At 41.5% G+C, this 20,124-nt stretch overlaps 1 protein-coding gene across 7 annotated transcripts in view; it reads right to left on the bottom strand.

Moving 5' to 3' along the window:
• Positions 1-14,832: 14,832 nt before the first annotated feature.
• The window catches only part of ZNF454 (zinc finger protein 454), a 29,235-nt gene continuing 23,943 nt past the window's right edge, over positions 14,833-20,124 (bottom strand). For all 7 annotated transcript variants that reach the window (XM_043467046.1, XM_043467051.1, XM_043467045.1 and 4 more), the window contains one exon: positions 14,833-18,537. In XM_043467046.1, the coding sequence (XP_043322981.1) occupies positions 17,204-18,537 (1,334 nt within the window). In that variant the 3' untranslated portion in view covers positions 14,833-17,203. The remainder of the gene's footprint in view (positions 18,538-20,124) is intronic.

Here is a 20,124-nt window from a genome sequence, read left to right on the forward strand (position 1 = left end):
GTTATACTTTTCTAAGAATTTGTCCATTTCATCCAAGTTGTCCATTTTATTGGCATAGAGCTGCTGGTAGTAGTCTCTTATGATCCTTTGTATTTCAGTGTTGTCTGTTGTGATCTCTCCATTTTCATTTCTAATTTTGTTAATTTGGTTCTTCTCTCTTTGTTTCTTAATGAGTCTTGCTAATGGTTTGTCAATTTTGTTTATTTTTTCAAAAAACCAGCTTTTAGCTTTGTTGATTTTTGCTGTGGTCTCTTTAGTTTCTATTGCATTTATTTCTGCCTTAATTTTTAAGATTTCTTTCCTTCTGCTAACCCTGGGGTTCTTCATTTCTTCCTTCTCTAATTGCTTTAGGTGTAGAGTTAGGTTATTTATTTGGCTTTTTTCTTGTTTCTTGATGTAAGCCTGTAATGCTATGAACCTTCCCCTTAGCACTGCTTTTACAGTGTCCCATAGGTTTTGGGTTGTTGTGTTTTCATTTTCATTCATTTCTATACATATTTTGATTTCTTTTTTGATTTCTTCTATGATTTGTTGGTTATTCAGAAGCGTGTTATTTAGCCTCCAGGTGTTTGAATTTTTAACAATTTTTTTTCCTGTAATTGAGATCTAATCTTACTGCATTGTGGTCAGAAAAGATGACTGGAATGATTTCAATTTTTTTGAATTTTCCAAGACTAGATTTATGGCCCAGGATGTGATCTATTCTGGAGAAGGTTCCGTGTGCACTTGAGAAAAAGGTGAAGTTGATTGTTTTGGGGTGAAATGTCCTATAGATATCAATTAGGTCTAGCCGGTCCATTGTGTCATTTAAAGTTTGTGTTTCCTTGTTAATTTTCTGTTTAGTTGATCTATCCATAGTTGTGAGTGGGGTATTAAAGTCTCCCACTATTATTGTGTTACTATTAATTTCCTCTTTCTTACTCGTTAGTGTTTGCCGTACATATTGCGGTGCTCCTATGTTGGGTGCATATATATTTATAATTGTTATATCTTCTTCTTTGATTGATCCTTTGATCATTATGTAGTGTCCTTCTTTGTCTCTTTTCACAGCTTTTATTTGAAAGTCTATTTTATCTGATATGAGTATTGCGACTCCTGCTTTCTTTTGGTCTCCATTTGCGTGAAATATTTTTTTCCAGCCCTTCACTTTTAGTCTGTATGTATCTCTTGTTTTGAGGTGGGTCTCTTGTAGACAGCATATATGGGGGTCTTGTTTTTGTATCCATTCAGCCAATCTTTGTCTTTTGGTTGGGGCATTCAACCCATTTACATTTAAGGTAATTATTGATAGGTGTGGTCCCATTGCCATTTACTTGGTTGTTTTGGGTTCACGTTTATACACCTTCTGCATTTCCTGTCTAGAGAAGATCTTTAAGCATTTGTTGAAGAGCTGGTTTGGTGGTGCTGATTCTCTCAGCTTTTGCTTATCTGTAGAAGCATTTGAGTCTCCTTCATATCTGAATGAGCATCCCTTGCTGATACAGTAATTCTAGGTTGTAAGGTTATTCCTCTTTCATACTTTCGGACCGTCCCTGCCCATTCACTTCTGGCCTGGAGGGTTTCTATGATAGGTCAAGCTGTTATCCTTATGGGAATCCCTTGTGTGTTATTTGTTGTTTTTCCCTTGCTGGTTTTAATATTTGTCTTTGTTAGTTTGAATTAATATGGTCTTGGGTGTTTCGCCTTGGGTTTATCCCTGTTTGGGACTCTCTGGGCTTCTTGGACTTGGGTGGCTATTTCCTTCCCCATTTTAGGGAAGTTTTCAGCTATTATCTCCTCGAGTATTGTCTCATGGTCTTTCTTTTTGTCTTCTTCTTCTGGGACTCCTATGATTTGAATGTTGGGGCATTTCACATTGTCCCAGAGGTCCCTGAGTTGTCCTCATTTCTTTTGATTCTTTTTTCTTTTTTCCTCTCTGCTTCATTTATTTCCACCATTTTATCTTCTACCTCACTTATCCTATCTTCTGCCTCCGTTATTCTACTCTTGTTTCCCTCCAAAGTGTTTTTGATCTCATTCATTGCATTATTCATTTTTAATTGACTCTTTTTTATTTCTTCTAGGTCTTTATTAAACATTTCTTGTATCTTTTCAATCTTTGTTTCCAGGCTATTTATCTGTAACTCCATTTGTTTTCAAGATTTTGGATCATTTTTATTATCATTATTCTAAATTCTTTTTCAGGTAGATTCCCTATCTCCTCCTCTTTTGTTTGACTTGGTGGGCATTTTTCATGTTCCTTTACCTGTTGGGTATTGCTTTGCCTTTTCATCTTGTTTAGATTGCTGTGTCTGGAGTGGACTTTCTGTATTCTGGAGGTCTGTGGTTCCTTTTTATTGTGGAGGATTTACCCAGTGGGTGGGGTTAGACGATTGGCTTGTCAAGGTTTCCCGGTTAGGGAAGCTTGCGTCAGTGTACTGGTGCGTGGAACTTGATTTCTTCTTTTTGGAGAGCAATGGAGTGCCCAGTAATGAGTTTTGAGATGGGTCTATGTGTTAGGTGTCACCTTGGGCAGCCTGTATGTTGACATTCGGGGCTATGTTCCTGTGTTGCTGGAGAATTTGCGTGGTATGTCTTGCTCTAAAACTTATTGGCTCTTGGGTGGTGGTTGGTTTCAGTGTAGGTATGGAGGCTTTTGGACGGCCACTTATTACTTAAAGTTCCATGTAGTCAGGAGTTTTCTGGTGTTTTCAGGTTTTGGGCTTAAGTTTCCTGCCTCTGGATTTCAGTTTTATTCTTCCTGTAGTCTCAGGACTTCTCCAGCTATACAGCACTGATAATAAAACTTCTAGGTTAATGGCAAAAAGATTCTCCCCCGTTAGGGACACCCAGAGAGGTTCACAGAGTTACATGAACAAGAGAAAAGGGAGGAGGGAGATAGAGATGAGCAGGAGGAGAAAAAGGGGGACTCAAGAGGAGAGAGACAGATCTACACAGCTGTCTGTTCCCAGAGTATTCTCCGTATCTCAGACACCTACAAGGATTCACAGAATTGGATTGGGAAGAGAAGGGGAAAGGAGGAAATAGAGGTGTTCTGAGGTAGAAAACAGAGAGTCAAGATTGGGAGAGAATAATCTTCGGTTTAAAGATAGGGCTTCTCTTTTTTTTTTGTAAGGTTATAGTGTAGTGAAAATGAAAATGAAGAGTAGTAGAGGAGTACTAGAGGACTTTAAAAGAAATAAGAGAAAAAGAAAAATAGAAAATAAAAGAGAAAACGGAAAGGAAAAAAAAGAAGAAAAAAGAAAAAGAAAAAAAAAACAAAAAAAAGAAAGAAAAAAAAAATTTTTTTTTCCCCCTAATTAAAAAAATCGTAAAAATCTATGTAAATGAAAGTTAAGGAGTAATGGGGGAGTAATAGGGAATTTTAAAGGAAAATAAAAGAGAAAAAATAAAAAAGAAAAATATAAAAAGAAAAAAAAATTTTTTTTTTTTCCTTACTTAGAAAAAACAGAAAAATGAAAAAAAAAGTAAAAATATGTCTAGGAATTTCTCTGGAGCTGTTGCGGTCAGTGTGGGTTCGGCTCAGTTTCAGATAGCTCCTCGTTCCAGCTTGCACTTCTCGATATCTACAGGGCCCTTCCGGTGAAGTCGGTGTTTTCTTCAGGGATTTTAATCTGTTGCACCAGTCCCTTCTGAAGCGGTTCCCTTTGTTTATTTGGCTTCTGTTTGCCGGTCTCTTCAGAGGCTCATTTCCGCCCTGACACAGGCGGCCCGAGGCGGACTCTTATTCAGGTAGCTAGTTCCGTTGCGCTGCTGGGAGGGGCTGACGCTGCGGGGCGGGGCTGGCGCTGCGGGGCGGGGCTGACGCTGCGGGGAGGGGCTGGCCCTGCGGGGGCGGGCTGGCGCTGCCGGCAGGGGCTGACGCTGCTTTCTCCGTCTGCGCTGCTCAGGCTCCCGGCTGTTCTATATGGAGCGCGCCCCGCGCTGCGCTAGGTTCCAGCCCTCGGGTGTTACACAAAAGCGCGGAGCAAAAAGCTGCGCCTGCTCTCTGTGCCTTCCCCGTCAGAGCGGTCCAGGCAGCGAGGGGCTTGATGGGCGCACTATCCCCAGGTGTGGCGCACCCACTCCCTTCCGCGGACCCAGTCTCAGTTTCCGCTGGCGCCAGTCGGGTGCGCGCGCCTTCCGCCCTCCGCGTCCCCAGCCCCAGTCCCCGCCCGCGCCGGTCGGGTGCCTGCGCCCTGTGTCTCGCCGCGACCTTCCCCTCCCCCCTGCCTCCTGCCTCTGGCGGGGCTGGGCGGGTCCGCAGCCTGCGACCTCTTCTTGGGACTTTCTCCGTCCCTTTGTTCTGCGAACGGCCGGCAGTGTGTTCCGGCCGGTTAATTTTCTCTCTTTTGGTCTCCCACAGTTCAAGTTGGCACCTCACAGAAGCTCCCTCCGATTGTCCTCAGGGCACTCAGGCCCGGACCCTAGCCCAAGCAAGGCCGCCTAAGACTCCCTTCCCGGGACGGGTCTCCGTCCTTAGCTCTTTTGTCTCACTTTTTATCTTTTATATTTTGTCCTACCTCCTTTCGAAGACAATGGTCTGCTTTTCTGGGCGCCTGATGACCTCAGCTAGCAATCAGAAGTTGTTTTGTGAAGTTTGCTCTGCATTCAGTTATTCTTTTGATGACTTTGTAGGAGAGAAAGTGGTCTCCCCGTCCTACTCCTCCGCCATCTTGGCTCCTCCCTCCCCTGTAGGCAATTTAGAAAGCAAGTAGTCTAAATCGGTGGAGAAGGCAATGGCACCCCACTGCAGTACTCTTGCCTGGAAAATCCCATGGACGGAGGAGCCTGGTGGGCTTCAGTCCATGGAGTCGCTAAGAGTCTGACACCACTGAGCGACTTCACTTTCACTTTTCACTTTCATGCACTGGAGAAGGAAATGGCAACCCACTCCAGTGTTCTTGCCTGGAGAATCCCAGGGACGGGGGAGCCTGGTGGGCTGCCATCTATGGGGTCACACAGAGTCGGACACGACTGAAGCAACTTAGCAGCAGCAGCAGCAACCTAAATCGGAGGAGGACTGAGGAGTTCAAATGGAGGACTACAGTGTAAAAGTGAAATAAGTAGAAAAAAATGGCTGATTCATATGACAATACATCTGAAAAAATTAAGGATCTGTGGGAAGTAATGTAAACAAAACATTCAGGTGATTAACTTAGGAAAAACACAATGCTGTATAAAAATAAAAGTTTTATTCTAGGTTCCAGTTCTGGATGATACGGAGTAAGTAGACACCATTCTTTCTCTCGTCCTCTGAATGCTGCTATAAAACCTGGACAGAAAGCATGGAATAGCTATTTAAGGACTCTAGAAAATAAATGATAACAGGCATATTTGGAGATAAAGCTAAAACCTGAATATCCCTAGTTTGAAACCTGGCCTTGGGCACCAGGGTTTGAACAAAGAGTTCCACAATAATCCCTCAAGTTCTGGATCAAGATAAGGATTTTAGAAAGACTAGGAAAATTCACCATAATCCTTCTTCTTTTCCTTTGTTCTCTAATGCCTTAGTTCCAGGCAGTTTTGGGGAGGAAAAATATGCTTTTGGATATGTTAAGATTGAGATCTCAATTAGACATCCTAGTGGAAACCTTGAGTAAGCTGTTACGTACATGAATCTAGGTTACATTAGATGCCCATGCTGAACACGTAAGACTGGCTGGGAGTCCTCAATCTGTCCTCAGTCTACAGATGGTATTTTAAACCATTCATTTGCATGAATATAAAGAGAAAAGAGAAGCGGTCAGAGGGTAGAGCAGTTCTAAGCAGTCAGGGAGAGGAGAGAGAACTAACAGAAGATGTTATTGCCATGAAACAGTAGGAAGAAAGTAGGAGGAAATAACAGCCCAGTAATGCAGGAAGAAAACAAAGAAAATGTGTTGACCTAAAGCCAAGTAAGAGGCTTCCCGGTGACTCTAGTGGTAAAGAACCTGCCTGCCAATGCAGGAGATGTAAGAGACACAGTTTCGGTCCTTGGGTCAGGGAGACCTGGAGGAGGGCATGGCAACCCACTCCAGTATTCTTGCCTGGAGAATCCCCTGGACAGAGGAGCCTGGCAGGCTAGAGTCCATAGGGTCGCACAGAGTCAGACATGACTGAAGTGACCTAGCGTGCACGCAAAGCCAAGTAAATAGAGTAATCAGCTATGTCAAGGGCTGCTGGTAGGTGATATGAGCACTGTGACCTGATCATCAAGTTTAGCAAAGGGCACTGTCAGCAAAGGGCACCTTATCAAAGAAGTTTCAGTGGAGAGGTGGGGGCACCTGACCGGAAGGGTTTGAGAGAACAGCGGGTTCTACCTATGGGATGAATGAGGACAAGTTTATTAAAACCCAAAGCTTCTCATTAAAACAATTAAAAGGCACGATAAAATATTTTTTAAAAATCTTCTTTAAAGTATCAAAAAGCTGATAAGATCATGAAGATTTACCAGGTCAAAAACTAAGTGAAAATGTGATTCTAGAAAGTGACTGATGAAGTAGCTTTCTGCCTGATGGCATTTGAAGATTCAGAAAGATTTGAAAGTTGGTTTCTGACAAACTGCTGGGGCAAGGTGAATGGAGTTCAGAAGCCACGGTCAGTTCCATGGGGGCCATCTAAAAAGAAACCCTCCCATTTTAAAGCTGGAAACTGAAAGGGCTACATACTTCAGGGTTAAGAAGAAACCAGAACTAAATGTGTCCCCCTCTCTGTAGCATCCAGAGAGTTGCAAGGACATGTGTGCACTTCAGAGTAAGAGGAAAATGAGTCAGTCCCTAAGATGTTATGACCACATGACTGCCTTCATGTGGTGGGCAGCTAGATTCACCTCCCCTGAGTGTTCTAAACTATCCCAGATCATTAGGTGCTTCGCACAAACAAAACCAAATCTTCCCGGGAAGAATACGCCTTCAGCTAGGCTTTAGAATTCCTCCAATACAATTATTTGAAGACAAGGAACAGCATAGCACCAAAAAGTAATCAATCACATAGGGAACTAAGATGCCATGTTAAACAATCAGCAGAAACCATCTGGAGCAAAGATTCCGGATATCAAGATTATCAGACAAGAATTCTAAAATAACCTGCCTATTTTGAGCCTGGGAAATAAGCCCTTCAACCCCTCCACTAGCATTCCTTCTTCAAAGACTGCTACCTAGAGAAAGGTGAACTCTATTTCCCTTATAAAAATATAAACTCTTCAACCAGGCTCCTAGTGACAGACTTAGGTTTCCTAAGTCCAAGGTTATTTTTTGTGGCTTTCTTTTTTCCCTTTTTTTTATATTAAACAATAGCTATTGATGACTTCCCTTGAACTATCCACATTTTCAAGAAAAAAATAATAAAATAACCTGCTTACTATGAAGACAAGCTTGAAAATATCATCTGTGAAAGGGATCACACACAATCTAACATTTTGAGTAGAGTAGAAGATCTACTTTAATTTTGCTATGTAACATTTCATTTTGCTATGTAACATTTCAGCAGGGGACAATGCTGCAGTGTGTATATAGTTCCATATGGTCAAGTTTGCTAACCATGCTTTTTTATATCATATTGACTTTTTGCTGAATGATTCAAATTTTTTAAAAAAGCAAGAAAAGATAAAGGGCTAAAACCACATAGAGATGAAGGCCCAAGTGCCAAAAATGTGCCCAAAGTAGTAACTCTTGAACTCCACTCAGAGACGTTTCTTAGACTAAGCTGGTTATCAGGGAATTCAACTGTGATGGAAAACGATGTGTACAAAGGTCTGAAACACATCCTTGAAAACTGAGTCTAAAAGGTAAGGTGTAATGATAGACTCAAAGACTAAATCTTCACTGAAGTGAAAGATTTTTAAAATCTTCATTGACATTCTCCCCAGCATTAAAATCAAGTGATAATTATCTTTTTAAGTAAAGTGAAAGAAGATTTTAAGATAAATTACTTCAGAAATACATAAATCTTATTGTCTATATTTTAAGATCAATCTGTTTTTAAGTCATATATATATACACACACACACACACACACACATATACACACACAGATAGATAGATACACATATATATCAACCCTGATAGTTCAGTTAGTAAAGAATCTGCCTGCAATGCAGGAGACCCTGGTTCAATTGCTGGGTTGAGAAGATACGCTGGAGAAGGGATAGGCTACCCACTCCAGTATTCTTGGGCTTCCTTTGTGGCTTCGCCTGCAATGCAGGAGACCTGGGTTTGCTCCCTTGGTTGGGAAGATCCCCTGGAGAAGGGAAAGGCTACCCACTCCAGTATTCTGGCCTGGAGAATTCAGTCCATGTGGTTGCAAAGAGTTGGACACTGAGCGACTTTCACTCACTTCACTCACTCATTCATGTATCAATCTATTAGTAATTCAAAGTACTGACTCATAGATCACAGATAGACCAACGGGACAGAATCCAGAAAGACCAAAATATTTGTGAAATGTGGTAAAAGATAAAGATGACACCTTAATTCAGCGGGAGGAAAAGATGGATTAATGAATAATGTTGTGACATCTGGATAGCTATCCCCCCAAAATTTAAATTGGCCCTATAATCTCACATCTTACACCAAAATTACTTCAAGGGATCAAATATTTTAAAGTAAAATATAAAGCTGGAAAATAGTGGATAATTTAAAAAGTGATCTTGGTGTGGATAAGTACTTTTTACCTGTGATTTAAAACTCAGAAGCAATAAAAGAAAAGATTAATCAACTTTGTTTAAGAATCAAAAGCTTTGTAAGGAACAAAAACACCACTGTCTACAAAGTCAAAGACCAAAACCAAAACTAATAAAATACATTTGCAACTCATGACAATAGCCTAATCGCCTTGTTATAAAAGAGAGCCTTTAAATTGATTTCTAGAAACCAACAAGCCTAGAATGAGAAAAAAACAATGGCTCTTAAGCACATGAAATGATGCCTAATCTAATAAACACATGAAATGATGCCTAATCTAATTCACAGTAAGATAAGGGCACTCTCAGTTATGACTAAGTGCCAGGATCTAATGTTTAGCATGGTGACTGAATTAATAAAACTGTATTGTACACTTGAAAGTTGCTATGAGAATAGAACTTTCATGTTCTCGCCATTAACAACAGCAAAATGGTAAGTGTGTGAGGTGAAGTCTGTGTTAACTAACCTTATTGTGGTAAACATTTTGAATATATATGTACATTGAATCATGCATTGTACACCTTAAACTTACACAATGCTGTAAATTGATTATATCTCAGATTATAGTTCAATCAAACTGGAACAAAAACCCATCTTGAGACAACCTTTTTCTCAGACTGGCAAAGATCCGGAGTTAGCTAATGTTCTGTGCTGACAAGCTGTGGGGCCCCCACCTCCCATGGCCTGTGGACACACAGTACATCCTCTAAGGAGGGCTAGATGCCACTGTTTGGCTAAGTTAAAAACTGCAGGCACCCTTTGGACCTAACAGTCCACTTCAGGGGGTCTTTCCACCAAAAATACTTGCCAATGCACATAACCAAGAACATTAATTGCAGCATTTCTCTGTCTTTAATAATTAAAGCAGATGTACAATGTATGTCTGATAGACCACAAACATGCTGTTTTTCTTTTTAATAGGAGAAAACACAAGGTTTATTTGCATGTGCCTGAGGAGCTCTCAGTAATGAGTAACTTGCTGAATATTCAGAGGTGAAGGCTTATATATCAACTTAACAAAAGGAGGGGCTTCACTGGGAAAGCATACCAGGTTCTGCTGGGTGTGTTTTTTAACAGACCATTTTATACCCTGCCTTTTTTCCTAATATATATATTTACTGAAGTATAGTTGCCTTCCAATGTTTCAGGTGCACAGCAAGGTGATTCAGTTAAACACATACACATATATTATTTTTCAAATTATTTTCCATTATAGGTTATTCATAGATATTGACTATAGTTCCCTGCATTACAGTAAACCTTTGTTGCATATCTATTTTTTAAATTAGAAATCTAGCATTTATACTAAGTCAAACAAGTGGAATCAAAATGTCATCAAAATATTTGCTAGGCAAAAGTTCATGTTTTCTAAAATATATATACATAACACATACTATTTCTATATTCTTTTTTTTTTATGTTCTTTCTCAAGCCTTAAAGAACATAAAAAAAAAAAGAAGAGATGGAGAAACTGGAAAACATAAACTAAATGAAATGGGAGCACTGAATATGAATAGAAAAAGTGAAACAAACTAGATAAAAGAGAAAGATCATCATTTTAGTGAGCATCAAATTCAAGTTAATTCCTGACTTCCCCATATCTCAATGTGCTCTTATCACATGCAATGGAGTATTTTGCAGCTAGTGGAAAGAGTTGTAATGGAAAGATCTTTGAGATATGTTGCTAAATAAAAGCAAAATGCAGGAGAACATATCTAGTACCTGTGTTATAGAAAGTTGACGGTTGTATATGTACAGACATCTGGAAGGACACATCAATTCAGTTCAGTTCAGTTGCTCAGTTGTGTCCAACTCTTAGTGATGCCATGGACTGCGGCACGCCAGGCCTTCCTGTCCATCACCAACTACCAGAGATTACTCAAACCCATGTCCATTGAGTCGGTGATACCATCCAACCATCTCATCCTCTGTTGTCCCCTTCTTCTCTTGCTTTTAATCTTTCCCAGCATCAGGGTCTTTTCCAATGAGTCAGCTCTTCACATCAATGTTGGCCAAAGTACTGGAGCTTCAGCTTCAACATCAGTCCTTCAAATGAATACTCAGGACTGATTTCCTTTAGGATGGACTGGTTGGATCTCCTTGCACTCCAAGGGACTCTCAAGGGTCTAACATCACAGTTCAAACACATAGAAGCTGGTAACTGCTGTTACTGCTGGGAAGGGAAAATGGAAAGGTGGAAGAATGGGAGAGAGGAAGTTACCTTTCACTGCACAAGTTTTGAATTGGTACCATGTGCTATCCAAAAAGGAAAAAATGAAACCACATTAAACCACTTAAAAAACAGTGATGTTGAAGAAAAAAAAAACAACAGTGATGTTATCTACTGAATAACACTCACAGGATAACGCAGTCACAACTAACACCCCCTCCCTCTCCCACCTCCCCCACTTCACCACTTTCTTTCTCCTCCCCAATATTTATTCACAGGGTAACTGGTTGAGTATAGGTTTCTCTTAAAATGTAGCCCTGGGAATAGAAGTGCATTTTATAACCCATAAGCTAGTTGAAGTCATTTTACTTTAAGAGATGTGTCATATCCCTACAGGCCTCAGCAAATTATCCCTTGGAAATAGTGAGATCACCTGTTCCCTAATTTAACGCACATCTGCTGATCCCACCATGTGCTCAACTTGAGTTGGGTGCTGGGCCAAGTTCTTAACATAAGCTCACAGCCTTGTTGGGGAGCTAGACAGAGACAATGACAAATCAATCTGGAGTGTCAAGAGCTACTAGCAGTTCCATTTTGGCAGGGTAAAGTGATAGATGAGGCTGGAGAGGTTACATGGATCCAGTTGTGAAGGGCCTTGAAGGCCGTGCTTTTAAGCAGGTGTGACTGTGGTTGGATCTGTAGGATGGACATGTCACGTCACTGGTGGCTGGAGTGGGAGATGGACTGGAGCCCACCACAAAGACTGGCAGGAGCCTGGGGCAACTTACCAGGAGGAATCTGGTATAGGACTGCCTGAAAATATTTGTAACTCCTTTGTTTTTTGTATCAGAATGGCTAAAAATGAGAAAATAACATCAGGTAATAATCAGAGTTGTGTCAGAGAGCGACCCTGTACCTTGGTTAAGGTATATTGCTGAAATAAATTAACAATTGGTTAAACAGTTTTTCTAACTTTAGAATTTCCTATTCACTACAAGGGAAAAAAGTTGGGAAAAAAAGAAAAGTACAATCTTTTATGCTCTGGTAAAATTTATATATCAGTGGCAACTACCTGTAACTTAGAAATTTGAAATGTAACACCTAAAAACTGGCAGTAGCTTCCTTTGTGTTAGAGGGCCAAAGGTCATCACTCAGGCTGGTCAGGCTATTGAGGTCTTGCCTCTTCCCATACAACCTCATCTTGTTAATGTGTTTCCCAACTCTGGCTCCACCACACCTTTTAAAATGTTCATAACCAGCCCATGATGGACTTCCCAGGTGGCGTTAGTGGTAAAGAATCTGCCTGCCAATGCAAAAGATGGTCAGAAGATTCCCTGGAGAAGGGCATGGCAACCCACTCCAGTATTCTTGCCTGAAGAATGCCATGAACAGAGGAGCCTGGCGGGCTACAGTTCATAGGGTTGCAAATAGTTGGACACTACTGAAGCGACTTAGCATGCACACAACCAGACCACAATAGTTCCTACCTCTGAGCTTTCTTTCCCATTTTACTCTATCTAGAACACTCAAACTTCATTCATTTTGTGGCTCTTGTCATAAAGTAATTCCTCACTGAGGTCTGCTGCAGCCATGCAATCTAAAGCTGGGCCCCTGACTCTTTTTCATACTATCTTTATTTACTCATCCCACATAATATAATTACTTGCTAAATATTAATATTTATATTTCCTAATACTCATCTTCACTATTTAAGGTTCATAAAAGTGGTAACTATGCATGTATAACCACTGTACACTATGCTTGGCAGAAATTATTAAATGAATGACTATCTTCCCCTTTCTGGTTTTCTGGCCACCAGCATTCCCCTTTTGGAACACCTCTAGAATGGGCATTCCTAGTAACAACTCCCTCATTTGGCCTGGGTGGAGGACCTGCTATGGTTATCACAGACTGCCCTCATGAGATGTCCCTAGGCCATGCCGCCACGCCACACTGCCTCTCATCTACACCTGCATCAGCCTCACCCTGACATCTAAAGCCCAGTGGCTCTCCAGGGTGGCCTAGAACGTGCCATAAAGGAAGTGCAGTACTCAGCACTTCTAGAGGGTCAATTCCTTGATTCACCCTTTACCAGCTGTGTGACTTCTGACAAGTCCCTAGTCCTCTCTTCACCCTTCAGATGGGGATGGTAGAAGTGGTCTCACATAACTGTGAGGATTAAGTGAGAATGCTTACAACAGTACCTGGCACCAGGTATGCCCTCAAATGTTAACTGTTACCCCCCAGCAACTGACAACACAGCTCTTGATATTACATGGCCTGAGCTCTATGCTTTCTGGGGTCAGGTAGGTTTAGATAGTCAGCATGGGGAGTTAGGACCACATTGGCCATGAAAAGGTAAACACACTTGGAAGCATGATTTCTAGCCACTCTTAGTGATATCTAATTAGATCACCAGGCAGCTTGCACATCTTAAGCACTGCATACTTTTCCCACTTATTTTCAGAAAGACACACTGATTAGTAATTCTTATAGAAACATTTTTTTTTTCCCCTGAGGATAGTGATGTGTGGTGTACAGGATAAGACAAAGAATGAGGAGGGACACGTCCATACAACCAAACCCTGACACGGGCAGAGAACCATCATGAGCACAATGGAGATGTCCTTGAGAGATGGAATTAGTAGAGTCTTGTAGTTTTCTTCCTTCACAAATTGATATAAAAATATCAAAAGTAAAAATATGATCCAAAATATATATAGCAGGAGTTGAGGTGGGCATATTTTCACTGCAGGATAAAGCAGGTAGGAGTGGTTATTTCCAGATTGTCCTGGTGGCTAATCCAGCATGGGCGGGCCAGAGTGGTTATTTCCAGATTGTCCTGGTGGCTAATCCAGCATGGGTGGGTAGAGCAAAATACAAAGAGGGTAAGGAAGGGAAAAGAGTTAAGACAGCTAGAAGCTGTGACTCTTAGATTACATTCACGTGTAGGGAACTAAACATGGTTATTTTCTCAACCAAAGGCAGGCATGCAGTTTAGGGCTATTTGTTCCAAGGCTCTGAGGCTGGAAGCCCTAGTCTGCTGCAAGGTCAAGGTGCCATTTTAAAAGCCGTCACTGAATATGGAGAAAGGCAACATCTTGATGAGGTGCTGCTCTCTAAGCTGGGCAAACTTACCAGGGAGAACTCAGGTGCAAAATGAATCAGCTGGCAATGAGGAAGTCCTGATGAGAGAAGAATCAGAGGAATTTGTGTGGGGAAACTTGGAAAAATTATTTTTCCCTCAGGAGCTGGCACTTTCAGTAGCTATTCATAGGAGCCTGGAGACATTGAAGAATATAACAAAAAGTCTACAAGCTAATTCTCTATTCAAACCCTTCCCCAGCCAGAGTAGAACTGGTACTCCCAAGGGCAATTCCAAAAATCACTGGGCAAATTCCAAAGTGCCCTAGGAAGGCACTGGTGTGGGAGATGGGTTCTAGGTCTGCTTCTGTGTCCTTTTCCTAGAGTCCAGGTGAATGGGATGGGTACACTGCCTCAGCATTTCCTCTGCCACATGTTCAGATTCATTATTTTGAGTTGGTATAGATGTGGGTGTGCTGGGAAATGTTTGTGGCATCGGGGAGTAGTGAGGGATGGGCTGGATGTGCTGAGGGTGGAGGGTCCCAGTGACCCTCATTTTCTGTCACTGTGTCTATCAGCAAAACTAGAAAAGCAAGTTGCAGAATGAACTGCTCCACCTAGGAGGCTTAGGTAAAGAAAAGTCCCTGTCAGTAATTGCTCAACTCTTTTCTAACGCCGTGCAGATTGGCTGGCAGAAGCGAAGGTGGCTGAGGGCCTGGAAGTCAGAGTTCTCCAAAGTGCACTTTTGGGGTTAAGCCAAAGGTCAGACTGCTGGCGTGCAGAATCATACTACTTCAGATTTAAAAAGTACAAAATAGCACCCAGGCAACTTTTGGCTCCCTTAGTTGAGAGGGTCATACATAATGTGTTAATAGTGTGGCAGAATAAAGTCACTGCTAATAGTCATAAACACATCCAAGTTGGCTCAGGCATTTCTAATAGGCCATTTATTTTTGCCTTCCCAGACAAGGGAGTGACTAGTCATCTCAGAGGTCTAATTTCATGAAGACCCAAGCCCAACAGGAGCGGTCTCAGGGAAAATGGACTGTCATTGGATGGAGGGTCATCAGACTGCACTGATGTTCTAGGAAAGCTGCTACAGCTGTCCCTGGATGAGTGGCAGCAGGAACCTTAGCCCAGTGGCAAGCACACACCAAGGGGTAACAGCTCTTATTAAAAACAAAAGGAACAACTCAGCTGAGAAATGTGCTTCTTGTGAGGGATTCAAGGGAAGGAGGTAACAGGACCAGTGGGACACAGGGATAGTACTGAAAGCAGATCTCTGCAGCAGTGAGCAGTTTTCCAAGTTTATTGTTGGATCTGGGGTTGCCAGCCATGAGAAGCTACAGATTAACATGTTTGGGCCCAGGGCATGGTGGGTTCCAAGCAACCTCTTGAAATGCTGCTTCACCTGCAGCTCCTCTGGGGAGAAAGGATGAGCTGTTGATCACCTAACAGGAGATACCAACCCATGTAGGCGGCCTTTATTAGGTGGTAGCTGAATTTAGAGAACTTGGGGCTTTAAAGCTACTGGAAGCTTCCAAGCCTATGTTCAACCTGAAGTCCTGATTCCATCATCACAAAGAATATCCTCTCCTGTAACTTGGCGCTGAGGTACAGCTTTCATGGGGGCTGGCAGGTGACCCAACTTGATGGAGAGCATTTTCACAGACCAGGAACCTGCCACACTGCTTCCCAGACGACAGCTGACTTGCTCTTCCACCTTCACGCCTTAGCATGCTCCAGTCTGCAGTAGTGTGGGCTCCCCATTCTTTGTGATGGGGAAGGGAAGGTGCCATGAGGGGCTGTGTTTGAAGGCACATGGATATTATTTTATCTGTGATTTCTACTGACAGCACTAAAGAATTAAAGATAGTGAGGGAACTGTACCTGCAGGACTAGAGTATCACTTCGACTCCTGGGAGCGGCCCCTGCCAGAGAATGTCACAGTGCTGCTGACCACTCCATGAATTACTCAACACGCTGCTCAGTACTGTCAGAATGGGGTAATCTTTAAATGGTAGAATACCCAGGTGGTGGAGAGGAAATGGCAACTTTTAAATGCAAAATCAGAAATTCAAAGCTCTCTCCATCTTCTGTGAACACAGAGTTGATACCTTCAGAAAAGTGGACCACAGGAAGGCAAGGACCAGTATCCAGCAGTTCAATATTCTGCGAGCAACAAATATACTTTAATGCAGTGGATACAGAGGACTGCCCAGCTAAGGGAAAGAGTGGTTAAGAGCATTCTGACAACTTGCCTGAGGCTCTAACCTCATCAGTTGCACATCATGAAATGGCAAGTCACAGGAGCAGAGGTGGCCCAGAACATCTCTAGGTTTTGGGATCATCACACCCGAAGTGCAGCATGCCCCTGACTGCCACGTGTAGAGTACTACAATGCAGAACAATTGGAAGGAAATGTCTGCACAGACTATGTCCCTAATTTAGGGATTATCCAAGGGTCAGAGTCAAGCTGAAGCCCAGAGGAACTGGGTAACTCAGGAATTTAGATCAACCTCTGCCTTCCAGACAGGTGTCCCGTGTTCTGAAAGCTGGGTTTAGTGCAATATCCAGAATCATGGACTGTGTATGAGGTCAAGTCACCAGTCTTCAAGGGAAAATTATGTGGTAGTAATTGACGTGATGCTACCAATTAGGAGTTGCTAAATCAAAAAGGGGCACACTGTTCAAATGAATTATCCCAGGAGGAGAATAGAAGTAAGAAGCCAGTGGACATACAAACCAGGGAAGTCTGACAAAAGGTGATCTGAAGCAGAGGGCAGGAAGCATAATTTAACTCCTGGGCCAATGCATAGATAACTGTACTTTCTTTACACTGTCAGCAGTAGGGGGTGATGAAAACAAAGTGTTCCATTAAAGGGAGAAAGCCTCCTACAAGTAGAGTAAAATGCTTATAGACCATTTTCTTTTTTGTTCCTTTGCTTCTCAACCTTAATTTTTACAATTTTATAATTTCTCTTAATGGTGGGCTAATTTCCTATGTTGTTAATGAAGGTCCATTCTGGTTCTGGCACTTGGTAATTCAGACTAATTAAATATCACTGCTATTCAACCAAGATAGTTTCTGAAGTATGAAGAATGTTTGCCATTATTTTTTTAGTATATGTGCTGCCGAAGTGAGCACAAGTGTTTGCCATTTTTAAGGTCTCAAAACCCATACTAGTGTAAACCTTGACTCTCAGTAATAAAATGACTATCTTCAAGTAAGCTTTCATGGTTATTCTGCAGAACAGATTCTCCTGCATTCAATAATTAATACACTCAGTTGCAAGGCTCTTCCATGTCACTTTTCTCCTATATGATGTCTCTGATGCTGAATGAGGTTTGCAGTCTGGTTAAACGCTTTCCCACATTTATTACATTTATAGGGTTTCTCTCCTGTGTGAATCCTCTGATGTTGAGTCAGGTGTGTACTTCGGATAAAGGCTTTCCCACAGATTTTACATTTGTAAGGTTTTTCTCTAGTATGAATTCTCTTATGCTGAGTGAGGGCTGAATGGTCACTGAAGGCTTTCTCACATATATTACATGTATAAGGCTTCTCCCCAGTATGAATTCTCTGATGTTGGGCTAGGGCTGATTGGTCCCTGAAGGCTTTCTCACACAAACCACATCTGTAAGGTTTCTCCCCAGTATGAATTTTCCGATGTCGAGCAAATGATGAATTATCCCTGAATGCTTTCCCACATTCATTACATTTATAAGGTTTCTCTCCGGTATGAATCCTTTGATGTTCAGTAAGGGAAGAGTTCACCCTGAAGGCCTTTCCACATTCATTACATTCAAAAGGCTTCTCTCCAGTGTGAATTCTCTGATGCTGAAGAAAACTTGTACTCTGATTGAAGGCTTTCCCACATTCATTACATTTATAGGGTTTCTCTCCACTATGAATATTCTGGTGTTTGGTAAGATGTGCCCTGCACACAAAGGCTTTGTCACATATATTACATTTAAAAGGTTTCTCTCCAGTATGTATTCTGTGATGGTGGGCAAGGTGTATGTTTCGGATAAAAGCTTTTCCACATAAGTTGCATTCAAAAGGTTTCTCTCCAGTATGAATTTTCTGATGATAAGTAAGTGAGGAGCTCACTGAGAAGGCCTTGCCACATTCCTTACATTCATATGGCTTCTCACCAGTGTGAATTCTTTGGTGATGGATGAGGTGTGTGCTCTGGTGAAAGGCCTTCCCACATTCTCTACATTCATATCGCTTCTCTTTAATAACAATTTTCTGATTTGTGTTAAGTTTTTCACTATGAATCTTCTGATGTTTACTGAGGGTTGAACTCTTAGTGAAGACTTTTCCACACTCACTACACTCAAAGGCTTTTTTGCTAGATTGAAATCCCTGACTTTGAACAAAAGATGAGTTCATGATGCTGTCTTTCCCAGATTCACCACATTTCTGGTTACCAACCACAGACGAAGTTTTCTCATGAGCAAGCACCACTTGCTGCAAGTTTATCTCCTGGCCTCCATGCTGCCATTCCAACAGGCTATCATATTTCCAGCAACTATCTCTAGTGAATCTTTCCTTTATCATCCACTGACCCAATTCTCCTTCAGGAATATCTGCCTGGAGAATAGATTTCTTATTCATAGGTGTAATCACCCAGTCTGAAAGACATCAAAAATAAACATGTCTGTTTTATCACAGTAAAACATCTAGTTGGGATAAGAACATGACCTTGTTTATAATGCTAACAAAGAAGTTGCAATTTTGAAGACTTCTTGAAGTGAATATAGAAAAAGGGGAGAAGAGGTAGATAGAAGACATGGCAGGACTGGGTTATCAAATATACTATGTATGAAGCAGGAAAATTTGGAGATGGCATTCAGAAATCACAGGCCTGAGTAAAATATTTATTTTCTTTGTGATTACAGAGAAGTTACCTGAATTTTAAAGTCTCAAAAAACCTATACAGACTGCAATATGCTAACAAATAATAAAAAAAAGCATGCATCTTATCTATTTTAGTGATATGGTCATATTTAAAATAACCGAGATGTGGCCTTAAGAAACCATTGCAACTAGAGGTCAATACCTGGTAGGAAAAAAGTTCAGCTTTCAGAGTAACTACTAAAACCAGCATTTATGTTTTGTAAACTCATTTCAGCATTCAGATGGAAAACAAAAAGTTAGGCTGTGAAACACTGATATCTACTAATAAAGTTAGGACTTTCTGCTGCTGGTAAGGGCTTCCCAGGTGGCACTAGTGGTAAAGAACCTGCCTGCCAATGCAAGAGATAAAAGAGACACCAGTTCGACCCCTGGGTCAGGAAGACTCCCTGGAGGAGGAAATGGCAACCCACTCCAGTATTCTTGCCTGGGGAATCCCATGGACAGAGGAGCCTGGTGGGCTGCAGTCCATTGGGTTGCAAAGAGTCGGATACAAATTGAAGTGACTTCACACACATGCATGCTACTGGTAAGGAAGGAGTGTCTTCAAATCTGTATGAATGTGACATTGACATGAGGAAAATGTACCATGATGATACACATGTGAGCACAGAAAATTAGGAACAAAGCAGAAAATCTGCCAGGATACACCCAGTATGTCTTGGAGGCAAGGCCCTGAATTTGGGGAAACGACTATACTAGTCATTAGAAATGGGACTCTGCTACTGGGATATGGGCCCTGGTCTCATGAGTTGTCTGATAAGATGATTCCTCTCCCCACAAACAAACTCCACACTTACTCAACAACATTCTCACTTGGTCTCATGGTAGCCTGATATTAACAAGCAGAATTCTGAATGCACATTAGTTTTTGGTACATATTTATGAACGTCTGTCTTTTCATTTGTCTATTTAAGACTTTGTACCAAGAAATGCAATGAGAAGCACTTATTATTAGCATAGATGATACAAAGATTCCTGGGAAAGTCTGTCAAGAACAAGCCTCCCTCAACACTTTTTTCTCCTATTCCCTCCAGAAAATCTATAAAGAGCTATAATCATTATCATCATCATCATCTCCTTGTACTCATCTGGAAAAGAAAGTTAAACAGGTGCACTTTAAGGCTAAAATCCTTGTGAGCTTAGAATAACATATCCTCACTCAAAAGAATGTTTAAACACCTGTTTTGCCAAATCTCACAATCTTAAGAACTGACTTTTGCTTCTGGACATGCTAGAGTGGCCTTGTGGCAGACCAACATTATTGCAAAAAGTAACTGAAAAAATCTGCATCGAAAAAAGAA

Source organism: Cervus canadensis, chromosome 4, assembly GCF_019320065.1.
Source record: "Cervus canadensis isolate Bull #8, Minnesota chromosome 4, ASM1932006v1, whole genome shotgun sequence".
NCBI lineage: Eukaryota > Metazoa > Chordata > Mammalia > Artiodactyla > Cervidae > Cervus > Cervus canadensis.